The sequence below is a fragment of the Ictalurus punctatus genome, chromosome 29 (assembly GCF_001660625.3).
Source record: "Ictalurus punctatus breed USDA103 chromosome 29, Coco_2.0, whole genome shotgun sequence".
In the NCBI taxonomy this organism is placed as follows: domain Eukaryota; kingdom Metazoa; phylum Chordata; class Actinopteri; order Siluriformes; family Ictaluridae; genus Ictalurus; species Ictalurus punctatus.
This window is the reverse complement of record NC_030444.2, coordinates 6,735,616-6,760,186: the sequence shown is the minus strand read 5'-3', so window position 1 is coordinate 6,760,186 and position 24,571 is coordinate 6,735,616. Positions and strand designations below refer to the sequence as shown.

The window sequence follows — 24,571 nt, the reverse complement described above, 5'->3', positions numbered from 1 at the left end:
TCGTAATTTTTAATATTAGTTTTTATGACTATTTTCCAAGTTTCTGAACAGACCAACCAAACTAATTTCCCTGTTGATGAAAATTTACCTCTACAAGCAAATATAACTTCCAAGAAAAATAAGACACCTTAGGCCATTGTACCCTTTTAAACAAATTTTAATAAACTGCACTTCCAAAACAAAACAAAATGTAAACATTTCTCTACTGATGCCTTCGGTACATAAAAGAGAATTACATGGGATGACTTGACAGACGAGTGAGTATCTCACAAAAGTGAGTACACCCCTCACATTTTTGTAAATATTTGATTATATCTTTTAATGTGACAACACTGAAGAAATGACACTTTGCTACAATGTAAAGTAGTGAGTGTACAGCTTGTATAACAGTGTAAATTTGCTGTCCCCTCAAAATAACTCAACACACAGCCATTAATGTCTAAACCGCTGGCAACAAAAGTGAGTACACCCCTAAGTGAAAATGTCCAAATTGGGCCCAAAGTGTCAATATTTTGTGTGGCCACCATTATTTTCCAGCACCGCCTTAACCCTCTTGGGCATGGAGTTCACCAGAGCTTCACAAGTTGCCACTGGAGTCCTCTTCCACTCCTCTATGACGACATCACGGAGCTGGTGGAAGTTAGAGACCTTGTGCTCCTCCACCTTCCATTTGAGGATGCCCCACAGATGCTCAATAGGGTTTAGTTCTGGAGACATGCTTGGCCAGTTCATCACCTTCACCCTCAGCTTCTTTAGCAAGGCAGTGGTCGTCTTGGAGGTGTGTTTGGGGTCGTTATCATGCTGCAATACAGCTCTGCGGCCCAGTCTCCGAAGGGAGGGGATCATGCTCTGCTTCAGTATGTCACAGTACATGTTGGCATTCATGGTACTCTCAATGAACTGTAGCTCCCCAGTGCCAGCAGCACTCATGCAGCCCCAGACCATGACACTCCTACCAGCATGCTTGACTGTAGGCAAGACACACTTGCCTTTGTACTCCTCACCTGGTTGCTGCCACACACACTTGCCAACATCTGAACCAAATAAGTTCATCTTGGTCTCATCAGACCACAGGACATGGTTCCAGTAATCCATGTCCTTAGTCTGATTGTCTTCAGCAAACTGTTTGCGGGCTTTCTTGTGCATCATCTTTAGAAGAGGCTTCCTTCTGGGACGACAGCCATGCAGACCAATTTGATGTAGTGTGCTATTTCCCAAAGACAACCTCTGGATATGATGCTGAGCATGTACACTCAAGTTCTCTGGTTGACCATGGAGAGGCCTATTCTGAGTGGAACCTGTCCTGTTAAACTGCTGTATGGTCTTGGCCACCATGCTGCAGCTCAGTGTCAGGGTCTTGGCAGTCTTCTTATAGCCTCGGCCATCTTTATGTAGAGCAACAATTCTTTTTTTTTTTCCAGATCCTCAGAGAGTTCTTTGCCATGAGGTGCCATGTTGAACTTCGAGTGACCAGTATGAGGGAGTGTAAGAGCGATGACACCAAATTTAACACACCTGCTCCACATTCACACCTGAGACCTTGTAACACTAACAAGTCACATGACACCGGGGAGGGAAAATGGCTAATTGGGCCCAATTTGGACATTTTTACTTAGGGGTGTACTCACTTTTGTTGCCAGCGGTTTAGACATTAATGGCTGTGTGTTGAGTTATTTTGAGGGGACAGCAAGTTTACTCTGTTATACAAGCTGTACACTCACTACTTTACATTGTAGCAAAATGTCATTTCTTCAGTGTTGTCACATGAAAAGATATAATCAATTATTTACAAAAATGTGAGGGGTGTACTCACTTTGGTGAGATACTTTAAATATCTTTAAATACTGAATGCATGCGCTTTATTTATTTATTTATTTGTTTGTTTGTTTATTTATTTTACCATTTTAAAAATAAGCTATTTGTGTTTCATTATTTTGGTTTTTTGTGTACTTCTATCTGCATTCTGTGTACAGCTGAGAAATGGCATTACAAAACTAGTTGAGATGTGGTAAGTTATAAGAAGGATCATCTATTTAGAAATCATATAATGCACTCGTTTTTGACCATTTTGATGGATTTTATAATCCTTGACCAGGTAAATTGTCATGGCATTAGTGATTTCGCTCCCTGCTTGCTTGTTTTCTCATAAGGAGTGCCTTAATCAAACATTTACTTCAGTGCTGTTTCTGACTGCAGTTCTGTTTCAATAATTTGTGCTCCCTGTGTTATCTGGATTTCAGCACACTCTTGGATATTGAAATTTGTTGTTTATCCTCAATCTGCCAGTCTTGCAAACAAGCGTTGTTTGTTTGTTTTGACTATTATATAAAATCCAGCAGTTTTATATAACCAATGATAAAACTCCTCCATGTTGTCTTAGGAAGAAGCGTTAACTAAGGAACTACCTGCTTTTGGTTATTATTGATTTGTTTGTGTGTCTGTCAGGGACAACGCAAGCTGGACAAGCAAATAGAATAAAGTCTGGTACTTAAAGCAACTTGGGATGCTATGTCTGAGTTTTTTCCAGTGCAACTGACAAAATGTGTTTAATATCACAATGTATGTGATCTCTGTATAAAAACAGATCGTGGAGACATTTGAGTAGTTTCCCATCTAAGATCATCATATCACTTGCCTGTAATCAATAATATGCATTTAACACAATTGTGGCATCTGCCTTTTGTTTATTTTTTATTTGAGCATGCCATGTCTAGAACAGCAGCTAGGAGAATTTTTCTCCATGTTCAACTCAGGCCACCGTAGTGTCTGAAAAGAAGTCAGCTGGTATGTGCTGCTCAAACTAGCTGAATGGGATTGTATAGTGATGTTCAACCAGCAGCACTGAATACACTTTTTCCCACCACGTTGGTAACAAAGGTTCAGTGACTTTATAGGGTGGTGCAGGGATGACATCATGTTGTATGCCAAAACCCGGAAACGAGTTAGCATTTTAGCCCTTCCGGTTCGATCGTCCTGAAGTCAATGGGTTTTTGAATGGGATTTTGGTTAAAATCCTGAAATAAGGTCTGTGATGAACACAAGTTCAAAATATTTTCACGTTTTATTCTATGACATACACCAGTAAAACCCCACTCGTGATTTTTAAAGCTTTTACATCTATTGAAAAAGGCGGTTGTTAAATGGGACTACAGAGGTTGTCGGACATTAAACGTCATCACGCCGAACAGGAAAATACTTTGCAGATAAACTGGTTCAAGTATGCTGTGCACAGTTCCTAAAAAATGTGGATGAAGATTCAGCCACAGAGTAAATCCGTATTATGGAAAATGTTTTTAAATCAAGTTTGGATAAGTTGTCTTAAGCTTGGTGGTGATGTCGCTCGACTGTGGTGTAGTTTATATTTCTGCCGATTGTATTTATGCTTAAAACTTCATAAAAGTTGTTCATTTGTGAAAATTTTCTTGATGGACAAAACTTGTTAGTATTGTAAACTTTTGTTGATCACTGAACTTATTTTTTGCAATAATCTAAAAGCCTATGTGAAAATCCTATTTGGTTTTTGTCGAGGGAACCAGTGTGATGCTAACTTCCGAGTTCTGGTACAAAATGACATTATCCCTGCGCCAATCTATTCCCATTTCATTTAGCTTTAAAAGACAACAAAAATTCTGTGGGAGGAATTCCTTCTGGAGCAGCTGGAGCCCAGTTTAGTCAAATGATTTAGGATTTTTTACTTCTTTCTTCTATGTTATGGGAGACACCTGAAAACTTTGAGTGTCCGCTTATTTTATTATTTATTTATTTATTTATTTATTTATTTATTTATTTATTTATATAAAGCTAAAGCAGCGGTCAGACTAAGCCCAAATATATAGTCCTGTGGAAAAAATAAGTACACCCCATGGAAATTGTTGGCTTTTTTGACATATTTGGACAAGCAAACATTTGATCCTCTATGAAACAGTGCTTATTAATACAGTTGATACACTATCAAATGGTAAATAAAAATGGTCTGCACTTATATAGTGCTTTTAACCAAAGCGCTTTACACTGGTTCTCATTCACCCTTTCACACACACGCACACACACACACACACTAGTGGTAGCAGAGCTGCCATGCAAGGCGCTAACTTGCCCTCGGGAGAAACTTGGGGTTCAGTGTCTTGTCCAAGGACACTTCGGCATGTGGAGTCATGTGGGGCAGGAATCGACCCGCCAACCCTACGATTAGTGGACAACCCGCTGTACCACCTGAGCCACAGCCGCTATAATGACATGCAATATTGATGTTTTGTAGTAATTTTCACAATTTAAATTAACACAAAACACAGACCCGTCACATGGAAAAAAATAAGTACATTTATCACACCTTCAAATCCATAAAATTAGAATCAGGTGTTCAAGATTGGGTGTCAATGAGTAGAACCTGCTTAGGGAGTGCAGGTGGAACCTGTCTTATTTATACTCCTCTCACATCTAGTGTCTGGTGTTCCCTTTGCTATTGAGGTATATGGTGTCATCATGCCAAGATCTAAAGAGTTCTGTAAGGCCTTCAGAAAAAACATTCTGGATGCCTATGAGTCTGGCAAGGGATTTAAAATGATCTCCAAATTATAATAATGCATCTTTATTGCTCACACATACATTACAGCACAGTAAAATTCTTTTCTTTGCATACCCCAGCATATCAGGAAGTTTGGGTTCAGAGCGCAGGGTCAGCCATGATGCTGCACCCCTGGAGCAGAGAGGGTTAAGGGCCTTGCTCAAGGGCCCAACAGTGGCAGCTTGGCAGTGCTGGGGCTTGAACCACCAACCTTCCGATCAGTAACCCAGAGCCTTAACCGTCAAGCCAGCGATAATTTGAAATGAATCATTCCACTGTTCGGAAAATCGTCTACAAATGACACAAACAACTGGCCGTCCCAGCAAATTCAGCCCAAGATTAGACCATCTAATGCAAAAATAAGTCTCCAAGAACCCCAAAATTTAATTACAGGACCTGCTAGTAAGTTTTGCAACTGTTGGTGTCAAAGTGCATGCTTCTACAATGGGAGGTGTGCCAGGAAAAAGCCTTTGCGAGACTACAGTTCGCCAATGAGCATATAGGCAAACACCAGGCCTTTTGGAATAATGTGCTCTGGACAGTTGAATCAGTGGGTGGTATGTGCAAGAAAACCGTTAAACATCTTGCAACTGAAAGAATATTGCATGGAACAGTGGACAAAAATGCTAGCAAGCCTGATGGAGAATTATGCAAAATGTCTACAAGAAGTTATTTCTGCTAAAGGGGACAATATTAGTGTCTGAGGCCAAGGGTGTAGTTACTTTTTCCAGAGAGGAATATCAGATTTATTGATATTTCTGTTGAATTAATGAATGAAAAAGCTCTTTTTTCTTGTGGTTTTGTTCAAGTACATCAACTTTATTAATAGGCACCGTTTCAAAAATGATCAAATGTCTTCTTGTCCAAATATGTCAAAAAAGAAACCAATTTCCCTGGGGTGTACTTATTTATTTACATGACTGTAAATTCTCTTTGCAGAAAAGTCAGTTCACTGGAGGACAAGATGTGTGATATGGTTACTTTTGTTTCTTGCCAACTTGATCTAGGTGAAACTTGACCTGTGAATTCACAAGCCTTGATCTTGTGAGGTAAAAATGGAGGAGCTGCTTATTATTAACCTGACTTTTATTACTGTTGATCGGCACACACATTAAAAAGATATCTGGTGGCATACTGTGGTAAAATTCAGATTTTTCTCTCTGCCTGCTAGGATTTACTTGTTAGCAATGTTGGCACATCTGCATTCAGCAGACTCCTCTCATTTCACCTAACTTCACTGATGCGGACACAGGAAGAAAAGCAGAATTCGTACTGTACAATTTATCTCTCAATTTATCTGAACAATTTTTGTTTTCATTTTTACAAAATTATAAAGTTTTGTAGTAGATCTTGAAGTTATGATGGTGTAATGATTGGTGTTCCCCACAGCCGAAGCCCACAAAAGGTCGTATGCGAATTCACTGTCTGGAGAACGTGGACAAAGCTCTGCAGTTCCTCAAAGAACAGCGCGTTCATCTCGAGAACATGGGCTCGCATGACATTGTTGATGGCAACCACCGCCTCACCCTGGGCCTCATCTGGACCATCATTCTGCGCTTCCAGGTCAGCTAACTGTAGTGGTTTTTTCCCATTGGTTGACATGTTTCTTTGCTGTGAATGTACACGTTGATGTGGTGTTGCTAAGATTTAATAATATAAGAATAATCCAATTAAAGCCATATGTTAAGTAATGTTTACAATTTTGCCTTAAGCTATGAATGTGATTACAAGTAGGCAGATGTCACATATAGTATATTATAATCGGTATGAAGGGTAAAGGACTAAGTGGTTGTGATTGGTGTGTGTGAGCTTCAGAGTGTGTGGTGCTTGCACATGAGCAGATCTTGGTTGGAATTGTGTCTGACAGATTCAGGACATTAGCGTTGAGACGGAAGACAGCAAAGAAAAGAAGTCTGCCAAGGACGCTCTGCTTCTCTGGTGTCAGATGAAGACCGCAGGGTGAACACACACATACACACACACACAGTGTCACGGTGGCAGTTAATCAGCCTTATGCTTCGTTTAAGAGGAGGCTTTAAAAAGATTTCAGTTAAAGCCTTGTTGTTTATATCATGACATGTATGCCTGTTGAGCTTCTGACATTTCTTAAGTCTGATAAAGTTCATCACTAGACTTGCTAGATTGAGCTGATTCACACTCAGTCCAGTCCTGTGTCTGATTCTGAATTCTGACCTTTCTGCTGTGTTACAGTTATCCAAATGTCAACATTCACAATTTCACCACGAGCTGGAGAGACGGCATGGCTTTCAATGCACTCATTCACAAACACAGGTATATAAATCCTCTCTCTAGTCCCCACTTCACATCCCATTTTTCTCTTCTTCCCTCTCCTTAAGAATAACATAGTGAGGAGTAATAAAAAGCAGGTGAGTGTTAATATAAGCATTAGATGTTACATCAGTAAAGGTGACAAAACTGCAGTGTCAGATAAGAGGGTGCACTTATTTATTTATTTATTTATTTATTTATTTACTTACTTACTTACTTACTTACCTCTATTAAGACGTCTTTTGACGTTATATCTTATAGACTATTTGTAAGCATTTAAAATTATTTGAAAATATTTTGCTGTGTTCTTTCTTTCTTTTCTCTCTCTCGCTCTCTCATTCTTCTCACTTTCTGTTTCCATGTTTCCTCACTCTCTCTCTCTCTCTCTCTCTCTCTCTCTCTCTCTCTCTCTCTCTCTCTCAGGCCTGACTTGATAGACTTTGACAAGCTGAAGAAATCCAATGCCCACTATAATTTGCAGAATGCCTTTAACCTGGCTGAACAGCACTTGGGCCTCACAAAGCTACTGGACCCTGAAGGTGCGTCTCTGCAAGCAGTTGAAGTTACACATCACTTTCGGTCTTGTTTTCACTATTAAAAGGGCTGAACCTAACATTGCCTTATTATTTGGTAATCAGGTGACCGCAGCATGTGAACTGATAGCATTAGCAGTATCAGAGTACAGAGTGTGTTTAATATTTCAGTGCTTAGAAATGAGCTTGCTTCATAGATGGAGGTTGTTTTTTAATATTAATGCCATCTGGTGTAATTCATTGTTCCTCATTAGTCAGTTATGCCTGTAACCTACCGTTTGAGGCCCCATGGTGCCCTATATCTGCAAGTAGGACAATGCTGTTATAGCCTTGCAGCTGAGGAGCAGAAGGCAAAAAATAGACTCCACTAACACAAAATCAGGACATCGCAATAGGAAACGTTTTTTGTTGTTTTTAAGATTTACCTTTTTTACATGTTAGCTTCACCTCTCAGTGTTATTGGTCGTGTGTGTTATACTATAACATGTTCTTTAAACTCTCAGAAATAGTTATCACATCACACAGTAATTTTACTTGTCTCTGGTTTCGTGCCATTAAGGTACTTTTCTTGTACATTTTGTATTTACTGTATCTGTCACCTGGAAATATTTTAAGGTGCATAGAAGAACCACTGATGGTACTTTTAAAGCTTTACTGTAAAAGCTAATTAAAGGTATATCACATGCACCGTCCCAGCTAAAAGATACATACAAAACATACAAAACCTTTATTGCACAACCCCATAATGAGAAAAGTACAGTTTGGCACCTTTTATATCTGAGGGTGTAGAAGCTCTAGATGGTGTTTCAGAATCCAAGTGTTAAAACAATTAACAGGGGTGCCAAAATTTACAGTTTAGCCATAGTAATATGTGAGCATTCTGAAAACTATGCTTTTTGGATTTTTCAGCTAAAGTTGTGGTCAGACTAAACACAAATAATTCACCCAGCAGAAAAAGTAATTCACTGAAAGGGAAAAGATTCGGGAAGTGAAAGACGCATTTGTTTCTGTTAGTCATTGCTTTTGCTTATTGTCAACTTTATCTCTGTGAACTCTGACCTCTAAACTAACAAGCCTCAGTGTTGTGAGGTAATAGAAAGCATGAAGGTGGCACTGTGGAATTGTTTGCTGCTAAAACAAATTGGATGCTCTGCTTATTATTAATTACAGTTTTATTTTTGCTTGACTCACATCTGAGGAAAAATACTTAACCTCTACACTCTATCCAAAATTACACTGTCAGAACCAGGATACTTTTGGTTGTATACTTGACAGTATCATGATCAGCTACCAAATAAAGTATCGCTGGGTTTTAGTGGAGGAAAGTAAAATAGGCTAACTGTATGCAAAAATGTGTAATGTACTTTTTAAAAAACATGACGTACAGGGTTCGTACAAGGTGCTTGAAGTGCTTGAATTTGGCTTTTTGAAATTTAATTTCTGTAAAACCTTGAAAATAGCCACATTTTGTCTAGTGGTGCTTAAAAGGTGCTTGAAATGTACAAGTTCAAAATCAAAATAAAGGTCAGAATAAATACAAAATCACTGAATAATGCATACAATCCTTTCACTTAAAATATGAATCTCTGCTACAGCCCCTCATTATACTCACTCTCATTTTGACAGAGACAGCTCCATCCACTTTTCAGACACTTTTAGTGACTTTTTTTCTTTTCTTTTTTTTCTTTCAAAAAAGCACCTAGTGACAAATCTAGCGACTTTTTGGGCAAACCTTTGGGGCTACTTTCCGTCGAAGAGATTGACCAGTACTTGAAAAATCTGGTTGTTTTTATTATAATAATAATTAATTATAATAATACTTTTTTAGAATTTATAAAGAAGAATTGGAGAATATGTTTGAATGACATCTCTTGTATAGTCCTCGAAAGCAAATAAATTGTGCGAATTTCATTATGAAGTATCTTTGCGAACCCTGGATGTATGAATAGACAGGTTTTATTATTTATGATGTTAACATAGAGCTGTCCCTTCCACAGATAAACACTAGGGTTTTTTGGGTAAACGTCTGTTTTTCTGTGTACTAGATAGAATGTAGACACCACTGAATCTGACACTATTAAACATGCCTCTAGCTATTACAGAGAGGATGGATTAGCAAGTTTTATGGTGGAACCTTGATTATTATGTTATGGAGTCAGCAATGAGAGTCATATCCCATTGGGAACTCAGCTGAAGACTATAGTAACCTGCAGAGAACAAAGGTCAGGAGCGTAAGAAAGCATCAGAACATGTTCCGCCCACTTCAGACAGGACACTTCTGAGCATTTCCCTTTATTGTGTCTATGGGAGAAATAAGGAAGCCATGCCCTTCTGTTTCGCCTGAAAGTTTTACTGATGTTTGGAATTTGGGGACACTGATGCTTTGAAATGCATGTGTATGACACGTGTATTTCTGTCTAATGCAGATATCAGCGTTGACCATCCTGATGAAAAATCAATCATCACCTATGTTGTCACTTACTATCATTACTTCTCCAAGATGAAGGCACTGAAAGTGGAAGGCAAACGTATTGGAAAGGTGAGACACTCCAGGATCACTGTATATAAAGATGGTGGTCTCTATCCCAGTTCACTATGGACTGTATACAGAGGCAATTTAAAAAATAATCATATACAGTGATATGACTGAGAAGAGGGCAAGTACTGAAATAAACATCTAATAGGATTTTAGTATATTTCTGTCTTACTAATAATCACATTAGTCATTGCAAGTTTGGTTTAATTTAACAGCATGGCTTCCTTCCCCAGTATTCAGCAGTTAATAGCACTTTGTCCAGTACATCCTATTCATTTGCAATTTATTTATTTTTTTTTATATCGAGCTCCGACAGTGACTTTGTGTGCACAACTTCATGATGTAACAAGACACCAAATCAAGGTCATGAAATTGTAAGACGTGCACAGAATGGAATCTTTTTTTATCATGCTTATTATTATTAATATATCATTATTAAAATTATGCCAATGTTCTGGCAAATTTGATGCACACACTTGTAAAGACAATGTTCCCACAGTTTGAATGATAAGCTAACTAAACACTTCTCTGATTACAGGTTTCCCAGGCTGCATTTTTAACCTTTCTTTGGCATTAACTTATTTTTGCAAAAAAACAAACAAAAAAAAGTTATTGTATACTTTCTTACCATGTTCCTTGTGCATAGGTGCTAGACAATGCTATTGAAACTGAGAAGATGATTGAGAAGTACGAATCTCTGGCCTCTGACCTGCTGGAGTGGATTGAACAGACCATCATTATCCTCAATAATCGCAAGTTTGCCAACTCTCTGGTTGGAGTGCAGCAGCAGCTTCAGGCCTTTAACACCTACCGAACAGTGGAGAAACCTCCTAAGTGAGTTTCAATTGGAGAACATTTTATTTTTGTACCTTATATCTGAGCAATACTATTTGTCTTTAATATGATATTGTTCCATATTCTAAGGTCCCCTGTTCCTAATATAACTATTGTAAAAGATGTGAAAAGCACAGACCAGTATTTAAGTTCGAAGGGTGTTTTCACACTTGGTCCATTTCAGTGTTCCAAGTATCAGAGGTGGTCTGAGTCTCAGAGGTGATTCCTTTGTGGTTCATTTTCTGCTCCACTTGATTTGTGCATTGTGAAAAAAAGTCTCAGGCCGATTCACATTTTGCTTTATAGATACTTTGCTGTACAGCTATAGCTCCAAGTTTTCTCACAGCTAACAGAAAATCAACTCGAGTGGCTCATCAATGTTGGGTAGCAATGTAAAGAGATTAATTAATAGAGACACTGTGGCACTAGCAATTATGCTATAGAACTTTAGTTGTTAGGAAGCAATAATAATAGTATTGTGTCTGAGTCAGGAACAATAGTTACCGTATAATTCCTTGGTACACTGTGTGTGTGTGTGTGTGTGTGTGTGTGTGTGTGTGTGTGTGTGTGTGTGTGTGTGTGTGTGTGTGTGTGTGTAATATATGTAGTGTATGCATGTAATTTATCTACCCCAAGCACTCACCATCAGCCAGTATTACATGGCATGAAGCATGTGTTGATTTTGATGGTTCAGCATGTTTTTCAGCCAAATGATACTGTAGCATCAGAGACAACTATTTTCAATGGCACAATTCAGTGTTACACATGTTCATTAATAAATTATGGTAAATAAGTTGTGGTGTGAACTAGGGCTTTACAATTAATCGTATATTGATCACGATTACGATTTTGACTGCCCACGATTAAATGAACATGATCGATATGCGATATTAATGTTTAAAGTTCGTCCTCCGCTAATAGAAAACTCCACTGCAGATCAAATCAAGCGCTTCCTACACTTACAGCCAATCAGGGATGACGTCGTTTTGTAATGCCAAAACCCAGAAACGGTTGCCAGATATCACTAGAAAAGTCAACTCCAGTTTCCATGTTTTAATTGAATCCTCCCCAAAACACAATATTATCAGTAGACATGAACACTGTACTGGATGAACCCATGTAAAACTGATAAACAAACAAAAATAAAACTACTAAAATGTAAAGACAGAAAATGTGCTTAGTTATAAATAAATCATTTAATATAAAATATAGATATTATAATAACTTCATTAAGTATAAATAAAATGAGAAATGAAATAATGTTTAATTACTATGGGCTGCATTTAATATCAATTTGACTTTAAGCTTAGTAAGCTCTTTCCTTAGAAAGCTATTAGCCTTTTTCCTAATATGGATCATTTTTGTGTTAGTCTACTTTTAATTAGGACTCTGTATTGTTTTTAAGATTTTTAAAAATAAATCCTTTATGCATGTTTATTTGTCAATTAACCAACAATCTCATTGCTATTATTTTAACTCAATTAACAGTGACCATGAGCAGAGAGCTTACATTTAACTGTTTTTGACAGACCTCCTGATTAAAATTTAAACCAAAAAAAGTTTGGTATCGGCTGTAAAAATCCTTGTCGGCGTATCAGTAATGAACACCATTAAACTAAAGCGCTTTGCATCTGATGGGTAAATGAACTCACCCAATCACATCTTATATGAGATTATTCAGATATCTACACAATATACACAGAGCGGTTCGAGAACTGACTCCAGCCCAGAACCATGACCGTGTAAAATGTCTAATAGTGTAGCTTTAAATATATTTAAGAGGAGCAGACTTCAAACACTGAACCTTGATGTTTATTGTATTTGTTTACAAGGTGGAACAGGTTAACAGTTGTTTTTTGCATACAGTCTGTAAAATTAACTGAAAATGTTCAATTTAGTGTATCAGAAGCTAAATTAATTTGTCATGGCTCACACTATGTTCCTAAATTCTGTCATAATTGACCAGATCGTTTTGTCATGCCTGCTTATGTGTTATATTGTGGCATGAGAAAACTTAAATGTGAAAGTACAATAAAAATATGTTGTCACTAAAATCAATTAATAATCGGGATAAATAATCGAGATCTCAATATTGATCAAAATAATCGGGATTATCATTTTGCCCATAATCGTTCAGCCGTAGTGTGAACAAGACGTTGTCTGAGATATCAGTGCTAAAAGTTCCCCTTTTGAGTCCACTTGTATTGTGAACACCAAAAGCACCAAGGTCATGTGCACTTTGTTCCCTTTCAGGTCCACTCTAACAGGAATGAGTATGGTTTATCTAAAATAAACTATATGTGAAAACATCCAAAGTCATAAACAATAGGCAAATTATTGATTTGTTTTCTTTATGAAGGTTTACAGAAAAAGGCAACCTGGAGGTCCTGCTGTTCACCATTCAGAGCAAAATGCGAGCCAACAATCAGAAAGTCTACATACCTCGAGAGGGAAAACTCATATCAGACATCAACAAGGTATCATTTTTCCATAATGCTTGGCTGGAAAATATCTCATCTATACTAGTGATTCAAATAACAGTTGATTTGATTGAATAAACTTGATAGAAAAAAGGTAGTAATAATAATTTTGCTTATTTAATTGATACTTTAACCTGGATTCATCAACCTGCAGTTATATTTGTTAACTAGTAAAAAGCAGTTTTGAGTGACGACATAAAATTTCTGAAAGTCTAAATTTTAGTAAAACTTTGACTGAATTTGTGTATTGAGTCAAGAGTGTAGACTTTTATCTGTTGCTGTAATCATAAAGATTGTCCTGTGTATATCCCAGGTCTTTTATTCATCCTCATCCTGAGAATCCTGAACATCTTGATCTCAGTAATGTTTGACTTTATAGTATACAGTTATAAAGCTGCTCTATACAATATCTTGTTCAAATTGTTGTACAAGTAAAAATTGAATTGAACTGTACAAATCCTTGGATCCCTTTCAGATTTGACTTGAGATAAATGTTGGTTACGTACTTCGAAACATCCTTTTATAAGATGTTTATAGTATTTATATTCTACTCATGATTTCTTATTCTTAGAGAATACTCAAATATTTAACACTGTTCGATAGAATATTTGAAGATGCACATATTGCTGTTTGCAGTGCTAATCAAGGACACTTATTTTGACTTGACTGATAGTTGCTTTGTGTATGTAGGGATGGGAGAGGCTGGAGAAGGCAGAGCATGAGAGGGAACTGGCTCTGAGGACGGAGCTGATTCGTCAGGAGAAGTTGGAGCAGCTAGCCCGCCGATTCGACCGCAAGGCAGCTATGAGGGAGACCTGGCTAAGTGAGAACCAGAGACTCGTCTCACAGGTGTGTCATGTACACAAGTCACACCGATCAATCTGGCCTTGTTAGTTCACATGTATCATATGGAACGTCTCACTTGATCTTAGGGCTGCACAATTAATTGAATATTGATCTCGATTACGATTATGAATACGCACGATTACATGAACATGAACGACTGCGATATTGATGTTTAAAGCTCATAGAAAACTCTGCTGCTTATCAAATCAAGTGCTTCCTAAACTTACAGCCAATCACTATCGAGTGGCGCAGGGATGATGTCATTTCGCACGCCGAAACCCGGAAACAAGTTAGCATTTTAGCCCTTCCGGTTCCATCGTCACAAAGTCAGTGGTTTTTAGAATGGGATTTTGGTTAAAATCTTGAAATAAGGTGGTGAACACAAGCTCCAAATATTTCCACATTTTATTCTATGACATAAAGTACACCAGTAAAACCCGACTCATGATTTTTTTAAAGGCAGTTGCTAACAAGTTGCTAAATGGGACTACAGACATTGTCAGGGACATTAAACGTCATCATGCCGAACAGGAAAAAACTTTGCAGATAAACTGGTTCAGGTATGCTGTGCACAATTCCCAACAAACAGTGGATGAAGAATCGAGTGACTGTAGTGTAGTTCGTTTATAGCGTACGGTTAGCTGTTTATTTCTGGAGATTGTATTTGGGCTTCAAACTTCATAAAAGTTGTGTTAATTTGTGAAAATTATCATGATGGACAAAACGTGTTAGTATTGTGAACTTATGTTGAACACAGACCTTATTTTTTTGCAATAATCCAAAAGTCTTTGGGAAAATCCTATTGGGTTTTTTTTCGAGGGAACCGCTGCGTCTCTCCTTCTGTAAACTCTGTTATTACCTTTTCTGCATACGCCTGAATTGTTTTCATTTAGTTATATATTATATTTGGTTGATGGCATTTTTATTTTTACTTATCCTATATTTTGGGTACAATTTTATTGATATTTTAGCTACGAGATGATGCACTTTAAGGTCCAGTCTAATTTAATGCCAAGATTTGTACATTAGCAGGAATGTAGCACAACATGGATGTGAAAGCAGTGGTCTGTTTAAATGTGAAAGTGCAATAAAAATATTTTGTCCCTAAAATCAGTGAATAATCGTGATCTCAATATTGTTGAAAATAATCGTGATGATCATTTTGGCCACAATCGTGCAGTATTAGTCGATCTTGTGTTTTAATATTTTTTAGCTTTTGGCAAGCCCTTGTGGCCAACTGCAGTACTACTGTCTTTCAAACTACAGATTGTTGTATAGTATGTTTTTGTGTGCAGTTTTGGATGATATAAAATGCATAAAAAATTCCTTATGACAATTAAATACAAACTTCTTAAACTAAAAAAAAATATTTTTATGCACAAATGTTATAATTCAGTCTTGTTGCATGTCCTATTTAGGACAACTTTGGTTTTGATCTGCAAGCCGTGGAGGCGGCCACTAAGAAGCACGAAGCCATCGAGACGGACATTGCTGCATACGAGGAGCGTGTGCAGGTGGTTGTGGCTGTAGCCTCAGAGCTGGAGGCGGAGAACTACCATGACATCAAGCGCATCACAGTCCGCAAAGACAACGTTCTGCGGCTGTGGGAGTACCTCCTGGAGCTCCTGAAAGCTCGACGCCAAAGACTGGAACTCAACCTGGGCCTGCAGAGAGTCTTCCAGGAGATGCTCTACATCATGGACTGGATGGATGAGATGAAGGTCTGATTTTAGCATTTTGTGATGGTTTGCAAATGTAGTATATTCAGTAAAATGAATGGACATGAAATGGTTCTTTAAAAAAACTAACCACAATATATTCACAAACCCAATTGGATGAAGTGAATTGTACTCCTTTAGATTTGACTTGGGAGTGTGTATCCTGTGTCTCTGCAGATGTTGCTGTTGTCTCAGGACTATGGAAAACATCTGCTTGGTGTAGAGGACCTGCTGCAAAAACACACTCTAGTGGAGGCAGACATTGCCATACAGGCTGACCGTGTCAAATCAGTCAATACCAACGCGCAGAAGTTTGCTGATGACTCTGAAGGTGAGTAAGAACGAATGGTTTGAAGCAGGGGAAGGGGTTAAGGCTCTGGGTTGCTGATCAGAAGGTCGTGGATTCAGGCCCCAGAACTGCCAAGCTGCCACTGTTGGACCCTTGAGCAAGGCCCTTAACCCTCTCTGCTCCAGGGGTGCTGTATCATGGCTGACCCCAGCTTCCTGACATGCTATGTATGTGAAGAAAATAATTTCACTGTGCATATGAATATGTGATAAATAAAGACTCATTAAAAAGTCTGCCCTCCACTGTTACCCACTCGCATACTGCATCATGAACAATGAAACGTTGGTGCAGGTATTTGTTACACACCTGATTTCAGATCAAGAAATGATTGACGTTTCACTGATTGAACTTGTAAAATTAGCTTGATGTCCAGCTGCTTGGTAGTGTTTTTGTCCACAGTGTGTATGTTATAGAATAATTCCAAAGAAAACATTGAGCAACTATAAACTCGCTTTGCTTCTGTTCATTATTTTGCTGATTTTTTAAGCTCTTCAGCTCACTCCAGTGTTGAACAGCTACAATGGTGATTTTTGACCCCTTGCTGTTACTAGATGGGAGACACCTGAAAACTATTCTGTCCTGCTTTTTCAGCTCAAGCAGTGGTCAGTCCGAACCTGATCAAATTCACCCAGCAGTTAAGCCAAATCACTGAAGGGAAAAGGATGTGGGATGTAAAAGATGGCTCTAGTAGTAGTCACTTTCACTTTGTGTCAACTTTATCTACAGTAGGTGAACTTTGACCTGTGAAGTCATAAGCCTCTGTCTTGTGTGCCAATAGCAATCAAGTGGGTGGGAGAAGGGTTGTTTTTTTTTTTTTTTTTTTTTTTTTTTTTTTTTTTTTTTTTTTTGCTTAAAGCATGTATTTTATTGATAGATTTATTAAAAGACTCCCTGAGATGACATGAAGGAGAATCCTTGAGAAGAACCAGACTTGAAAGGCAACACATCTTGTACAAGTATAAAGTTAAAGATTTGGAGAAACTGAAGTGAAATAACAACATAGTTTTTTGCATTTCTGTGCAGGCTATAAGCCCTGTGACCCACAAGTGATCCGTGACCGCGTGGCCCACATGGAGTTCTGCTACCAGGAGCTGACACAGCTAGCAGCAGAGCGGCATGCACGTCTGGAAGAGTCACGTCGCCTCTGGAAATTCTTCTGGGAGATGGCTGAGGAGGAAGGCTGGATTCGTGAGAAGGAACAGATTCTGTCATCAGATGACTATGGCAAGGACCTGACAGGGGCACTGCGCCTTGTCAGCAAGCACAAGGCCTTTGAAGATGAGAAGAGTGGGCGTGCCGGACACCTCCAGCAGACTGTGCACCAGGGTGAGGAGCTGGTAGCCGCTGGCCACTTTGGTGCCGACAAGATCAGTCAGCGTATTTCAGATGTACAAGAGCAGTGGGTAGCACTGGAGCAGCTGTCAGCAGCCCGCAAGGTCCGTCTGCAGCAGGCCTGCGCTGTACACCAGTTCCAGGCTGACGCTGATGACATGGATGCCTGGATGTTGGATGCATTGCGCATCGTGTCCAGCACTGATGTGGGTCATGACGAGTTCTCAGCGCAGGCATTGGTTAAGAAGCACAAAGATGTGGCTGAAGAGATTTCCAGCTACAGACCAGTGCTGGATGCCCTTCATGAGCAGGCCAAAACGTTACCTGAAGAACAGGCACACTCCGCAGATGCATGTGGCCGTCTAACGGGTATCGAGGAACGATATAAGGAGGTGGTTGAACTGACCAGGCTGAGAAAGCAGGCACTGCAGGACGCACTGGCATTGTACAAGATGCTGAGTGAGGCTGATGCCTGTGAGCTGTGGATCGATGAAAAGGAGCAGTGGCTTAACGGAATGGAGATCCCAGAGAAACTGGAGGATTTGGAGGTGATTCAACACAGGTAAGCATGTTTTTATTTGTAATTGTGTGCATCATGTAGATTGCATTCTTTCTGTAGAGCAGAGGAATTTTTAGGACCAAGAAGAATGACGATTTAAGAAGAAAATACAAGTTTAATGTATTTTCTTGTTTACTAATTAAATACATGGCTTATAATTAATTTTGCCTATTGCAGCTATAAGTAACTACTACTTTTTTTGAAGCACCTTTGGCACCAATTACAACCTCAAGTCTTTTTGAGAATGATGCTACAAGCTTGGCACACCTATTTTTGGGCAGTTTCTCCCATTCTTCTTTGCAGGACCACTCAAGCTCCATCAGGATGGATGGGGAGCATCGGTGCTCAGCCATTTTCAGATCTCTCCAGAGAGACAGTGGCTGGGCCACTCAAGGACATTAAGAGTTGTCCTGTAGCCACTCCTTCGTTATCTTGGCTGTGTGCTTAGGGTCGTTGTCCTCTTGGAAAATGAACCTTCGCCCCAGTCTGAGGTCCAGAGCGCTCTGGAGCAGGTTTTCTTCAAGGATGTTTCTGTATATTGCTACATTCATCTTTCCCTCGATCCTGACTAGTCTCCCAGTTCCTGCGACTGAAAAACACCCCCACAGCATGATGCTGCCACCACCATGCTTCACTGTAGGGATGGTATTGGCCAGGTGATGAGTGGTGCCTGGTTTCCTCCAGACATGATGCTTGCCATTCAGGCCAAAGAGTTCAATCTTTGGTCTGAGAGTCCTTCAGGTGCCTTTTGGCAAACTCCAGGCAGGCTGTCATGTGCCTTTGACTGAGGAGTGGCTTCCGTCTGGCCACTCTACCATTCAGGCCTGACTGATGGAGTTCTGCAGAGATGGTTGTTCTTTTGGAAGGTTCTCTTCTCTCCACAGAGACACGCTGGAGCTGTGTCAGAGTGACCATCGGGTTTTTGGTCACCTCCCCTACTAAGGCCCTTCTCCCCCTATCGCTTAGTTTGGCCGGGCGGCCAGCTCTAGGAAGAGCTGATGATGGAGGCCACTGTGCTCATTGGGACCTTCAATGCTGAGGAATGTTTCTGTACCCTTCCCAGATCTGTGCCTCGATACAATCCTGTCTCGGAGGTCTCCAGACAATTCCTTGGACTTCATGGCTTGGTTTATGCTCTGACATGCATTGTTAACTGTGATAAATAACAAATAAATAACCTTATATAGACACGCGTATGCCTTTCCAAATCATGTCCAATCAACTGAATTTACCACAGGTGACTCCAATCAAGTTGTATAAACATCTCAAGGATGATCAGTGGAAACAGGATGCACCTGAGCTTAATTTTAAATGTCATGGCAAAGGCTGTGAATACTTATGTAAATGTGTGGGGTTTTTAAAAATAAATTTGCAAAGATTTCAAACAAACTTCTTCCATGTTGTCATTATGGGGTATTGTTTGTAGAATTTTGAAGAAAATAAAGAATTTAATCCATTTTGGAATAAGGCTGTAACATAACAAAATGTGGAAAAAGTCAAGCGCTGTGAATACTTTTCGGATGCACTGTATTGTGCTTGATTTAGACATTTTTACTTCCTGTGTGCCAGATTTGAGAGTCTGGAGCCAGAGATTAACAGCCAGGCTTCTCGGGTGGCCGTGGTGAACCAGATCGCCCGCCAGCTTATTCACAGTGGGCACCCAAGTGAGAAAGAGATCAAAACCCAGCAGGACAAGCTCAATACCAGGTAAAGCCCTTTCATGCTCATTCTGAGCTCCAGGGACAAATGGACCCAGTTATTACCTATAGACCATGAATATTTAAAAGGTAATAGCGTTACAACTGCAGATATTCTAGAGAGATTACATGCTATGTTAATGTAGTTTTCAATCTGAAAAATACGGAAATTCAAAGCACACCAACCAAGGACAGTACTGGTCTATGTTCCAAACAGTATTCAATGTTAAAGAGAATGTTAAAATAGTATATCACTACTAGTTAGCTAAAACTAATTTGGGGATTCAGGGCTCTACAGTGCGACCATTTCACTCGCATTTGCGACTGAAAAGTACTTTGTGCGACTGTGGAAAAAAAATTTAGGAGCACCGGTGCGAGTGACCTGTTCATAGTTGTATAATACAATCAGAATAAAAACTAAAACTCCAAAATGCACCTACACTGTGCAACAGTTACTTTCACAATGCTTTTCATCACCTCAGTCAACTGAACAAGTGTGTAAATACTGCAAAGAAGCCATTATGATGACGAGTAACTCTGTACATCATCTGCTTCTCTCAACTTCCCAATCTCACAAACTGCCATCTTTTATTGATCCCCCAAAATGACCTGCACCTATGACCTGCTGGTGTAGAGACAGCAGTAAATTAATAACAGTGTTAACACTACAAGGCGGGTTTTAATTCAAACTTCTTTATTAAATAATTCCTCACCAATCATCATCAAGAGCAGTAACTGTTCAGTCTGTAAAGATATAGCACACTGCCGCTCTCCTTCACTCTCTTCACCAACTCGTTCCGGCTCACACGCACAGCGCATTCACTTCATTTAAACTCAGGGTTGCCAGATATCACTAGAAAAGTCAACTCCAGTTTCCATGTTTTGTTTTAATCCCCCAAAAAACGCAACATTATCAGCAGACATGGCAACACTGTACTGGGGGAACAGATCTAAAAGGAACAACTGATAAACAAACAAACAAAAAACTAATAAAATGTTAAGACAGAAAATGTGCTTAGTTATAAGTAAATCAATTAATATAAAAAAAATAGAAATGACTTCATAAAATAAAAAATAAAATGAGAAATTAAATGATGTTTAATTACTATGGGTTGCATTTAATATCAATTTGTCTTTAAGCGTAGTCGCTAACTCCTTAGAAGGCTATTACCCTTTTTTTTCCTAATATGGATCATGCTTATATTAGTTTACTTTTAATTAGGACTCTTTATTGTTTAAATATTTTTTATATTTTATGCTTGTTTTTAAACAAGGATAATAAGTGTAATTTTTGCTTGTTTTATAATTTTATGCTTGTTTATTTATCAATTAACTAAAAGTATTTCTCATTGTTATTATTTTAATTCAATTAACAGTGACCATGAGCAGAGAGCTTACATTTAACTGTTTGACAGACCTCCTGATTAAAGCTTAAACAAAAAAAAGATTGGTATCTGGATCGGTTTTTGGTTTTGATCGGTGCATCCCTAATGAACACCATTGAACTAAAGCGCTTTGCATCTGACGGGTAAATGAACTCACCCAATCACATCCTATTTGAGTTTATTCAGATATATACACAATATACAAAGAGCGGTTCGAGAACTGATTTCAGCCCAGAACCATGACAGTGGAAAATGTCTAATAGTGTAGCTTTACGTATATTTAAGAGGAGCAGACTTCAAAGACTGAACATTGATGTTTTTTGTATTTGTTTACAAGGTAAACAGGTTAACGGTTGTTGGTGTTTTGCATACAGCCTGTAAAATTAACTGAAAATATTCATTTTAGTTTATCAGAAGGTAAATTAATTTGTCATGGCTCACATTATGTTCCTAAATTCTGTCATAATTGACTTGCTCAAGTTTTCTCATGCCTACTTGTGTGTTATTGTTACAACCCGGTCTAGGTCGGGCCGCAACATACAATAAAATAAAAAAGAAAAGGGTTGGCGAGACCAGGATTGCGTTTTCTTTGTTTTTTATTCTCCAAATGGAACACCTTTTATATATCTAGTGGTTTTCTCTTCAGAAGCCAGCCAGGCCAAAATAATAAACAAAAATACCCTCTAACTTTACCAAAAGAAAACTAACTAAACTACAAGAAAAGAAAACAAAAATACATAGTCTTCCCTCACTCCCTAGCTAACCCAAAACCAGGAGAAAAGGAGAATCAATATAAATGGCACTGACTTCCTACTAACCACTCTTAACCGTGCACTATTTACAGAGGTGAGTCTTAGTGGGTTAATTAACAAAAGAATATGTACATATATACGCAAGAGTATCACTCGAATCGTAACAGGGCAGAGCATAAACAAAGTCAAAATAGGCATAAGGTCATACACAGGCGAACTCAATATACGAAAAGCACTTCTCACGATACACAAAGCAATGGCAATGATCTGCCCCGGGATGGAGACTGACGAGGCTTTAGTACACTTCATGCGTAGGTGCATGCAGTAGGCAGGGCCTAGAGAAGGGGGAGGAGACAAAAGAAACCCATCCCACCACCGGCATAGACACACAAATGGCACATAGAGCAAACAGAAATACATTGGATAACGTAAGTTATATTGTGGCACATTAACGTTACCATCTCTGAAAAACAAACAAAAAAAAACAAACTAAACTTCAACCGTGCTCCTAAATTTTTGACTGTGCTCCTAAATTTTTGTAATTAATTGTTACTATAGAGCCCTGGGATTTCAGTAGGGATGGGCGATATCGTTTGCAATATACCAGTAGAAATTCTCCCCAAAATAAGAATTGGTCTTCCCACGATAATAACGACAAAGCCTAGTTGATGACGCATTTCTATGTGCGACGGTGTGTGACCTGTTCGCAGCTGACGTGCAGAGCGAAAACAAGTATGGCGGAAGGTGGACGTGAAGCTGAGAAGAAGTTTATCACTAAACGAGGAGCTACCTCTACATTCTGGAACTGGTTTGGTTACAGAAAATCAGTTTTATTTTAGAACAGTGTTTGTATTTCTGAGGCTCTCAGGATCACAGCTATCACTTGTAGCCAAAAACAATGGTGAATGGTAGTATATTTATATCATCACTGATATCATTATCGCAATAATTACCAGAAGATATTAGGATCTAGTTTTAAGTCCATATCGCCCATCCCTAGTTTTCAGCCAATGCCTGTTTCAACCTCAAAAATGCCATAATACCATAGAAAATAGTACAGGAATGGTATAATATTTTGACATGCTGTTTAATATAGTTCTGGGCAAATCTTGATTTGACCATGGAGAGACATGAGACATTGGGGTAGCAAAGTGTTTAAAAAAGTATTTTTTTTTCCTCCTATTTGCATCAATTCATTTAGGTTTTCTTAACAATTTTCGATGCAAAAACAGATGCGAGGAACCTGACTTTGAGTATAGAAGAATTTTAATTAATAATTTAAATATAGCTTGTGTTTTACTAAAGGCTTCTGTCTTTTTCCCAGGTGGAGCCAGTATCGTGACCTCGTAGACCGGAAGAAGGACGCTCTCAACTCGACTCTGGGAGTACAGAATTACTATCTTGAATGCAATGAGACCAAATCCTGGATTCGCGAAAAGACCAAGGTGATCGAGTCCACCCAGGATCTGGGCAACGATCTGGCTGGTGTCATGGCACTTCAGCGCAAGCTGACTGGCATGGAACGAGATCTAGTTGCTATAGAAGACAAACTGGGTGACCTGGGGAAGGAGGCTGACCGATTGGCCGAAGAGCATCCAGACCAGGCTCCTGGCATCAAGGGTCATTTGGGTGAGATCAAAGATGTGTGGGAGGAGATGAAGGGAACCATGTGCGCTCGTGAAGAGTCCCTGGGTGAGGCCAGCAAGCTCCAGCAGTTCCTCAGGGAGCTGGATGACTTCCAGGTGTGGCTGTCACGCACACAGACCGCTGTGGCTTCTGAGGACATGCCCAACACTCTGGCTGAGGCCGAAAAGCTTTTGGCACAGCATGAGGGAATCAAGAATGAGATCCGTAACTACAAGGAGGACTACCAGAAAATGCGTGACATGGGCAAGACAGTGACCCAGGGCCAGACAGATGCCCAGTACATGTTCCTGAGTCAGAGGCTGCAAGCGCTGGACACTGGCTGGAACGAGCTCCAGAAGATGTGGGAGAACAGGAAGAAACTCCTGTCACAGTCTCATGCCTACCAGCTCTTCCTCCGGGATACTAAGCAGGCTGAGGCTTTCTTGAACAATCAGGTGGGGAAACAAAGACTAATGCTCTGATGATGTGGTGAAATAATCCATTAACATTTATAGTATAGATGATGAACTCATAAAATTCTTCGGTCTACAGATTTCAATGTTACAAGGATATATACAGCTTTGAACCTCAGCAAATCTGCTTTGGGGAAAAAAAACAAGCAATTTTCCTACCTAAATAATCTAATAATTACACTGTTGCCACTGTATTATTTCATTGATTGTTTTGTTTGAAAGTGTAATGCTGTAAGTTAATATAGTGATGCAAAAAGATGAAATTGGTTTTTGCGGTTATCACACTTTCCCATGGGTCCTAAGGAAACCTGGGGAGAGTAACTGATATCGTTCAGAGTAAGTGTGTTTGCAATTCAGGGGATGCTTGTATGGCTGGATTTAGTTGAGGAGATGGTCTAATATGACACTGTTTGTAAAATTTGCAGTCTGGACTTGAGTAATCACAAATTTGAAGACTTCATTCTTGACTATTGACGGCTTGCTGTTTAAATGGGTAAAGAGAATGCTGCTGCTTTGGAGCTGGGAAGTATGGGCATAGAGAATAAACTAGCTAATGACTAAGCCTTATGATTTGGCTGACTAGATAGTCTCCTATACA

The 24,571-nt window shown here is 39.1% G+C and overlaps 1 protein-coding gene across 5 annotated transcripts in view; it reads left to right on the top strand.

Annotated features, from left to right (window-relative positions):
* The window catches only part of LOC108260989 (spectrin beta chain, non-erythrocytic 1), a 108,486-nt gene that overhangs the window by 60,640 nt on the left and 23,275 nt on the right, over window positions 1–24,571 (top strand). For all 5 annotated transcript variants that reach the window (XM_053677575.1, XM_017461779.3, XM_017461777.3 and 2 more), the window contains 13 exons: window positions 5,954–6,127; window positions 6,432–6,523; window positions 6,776–6,856; window positions 7,277–7,392; window positions 9,813–9,925; window positions 10,569–10,756; window positions 13,116–13,233; window positions 13,927–14,085; window positions 15,501–15,803; window positions 15,978–16,131; window positions 17,173–18,043; window positions 19,610–19,747; window positions 23,199–23,955. In XM_053677575.1, coding sequence (XP_053533550.1) covers window positions 5,954–6,127; window positions 6,432–6,523; window positions 6,776–6,856; window positions 7,277–7,392; window positions 9,813–9,925; window positions 10,569–10,756; window positions 13,116–13,233; window positions 13,927–14,085; window positions 15,501–15,803; window positions 15,978–16,131; window positions 17,173–18,043; window positions 19,610–19,747; window positions 23,199–23,955 — 3,264 coding nt within the window. The remainder of the gene's footprint in view (window positions 1–5,953; window positions 6,128–6,431; window positions 6,524–6,775; window positions 6,857–7,276; window positions 7,393–9,812; window positions 9,926–10,568; window positions 10,757–13,115; window positions 13,234–13,926; window positions 14,086–15,500; window positions 15,804–15,977; window positions 16,132–17,172; window positions 18,044–19,609; window positions 19,748–23,198; window positions 23,956–24,571) is intronic.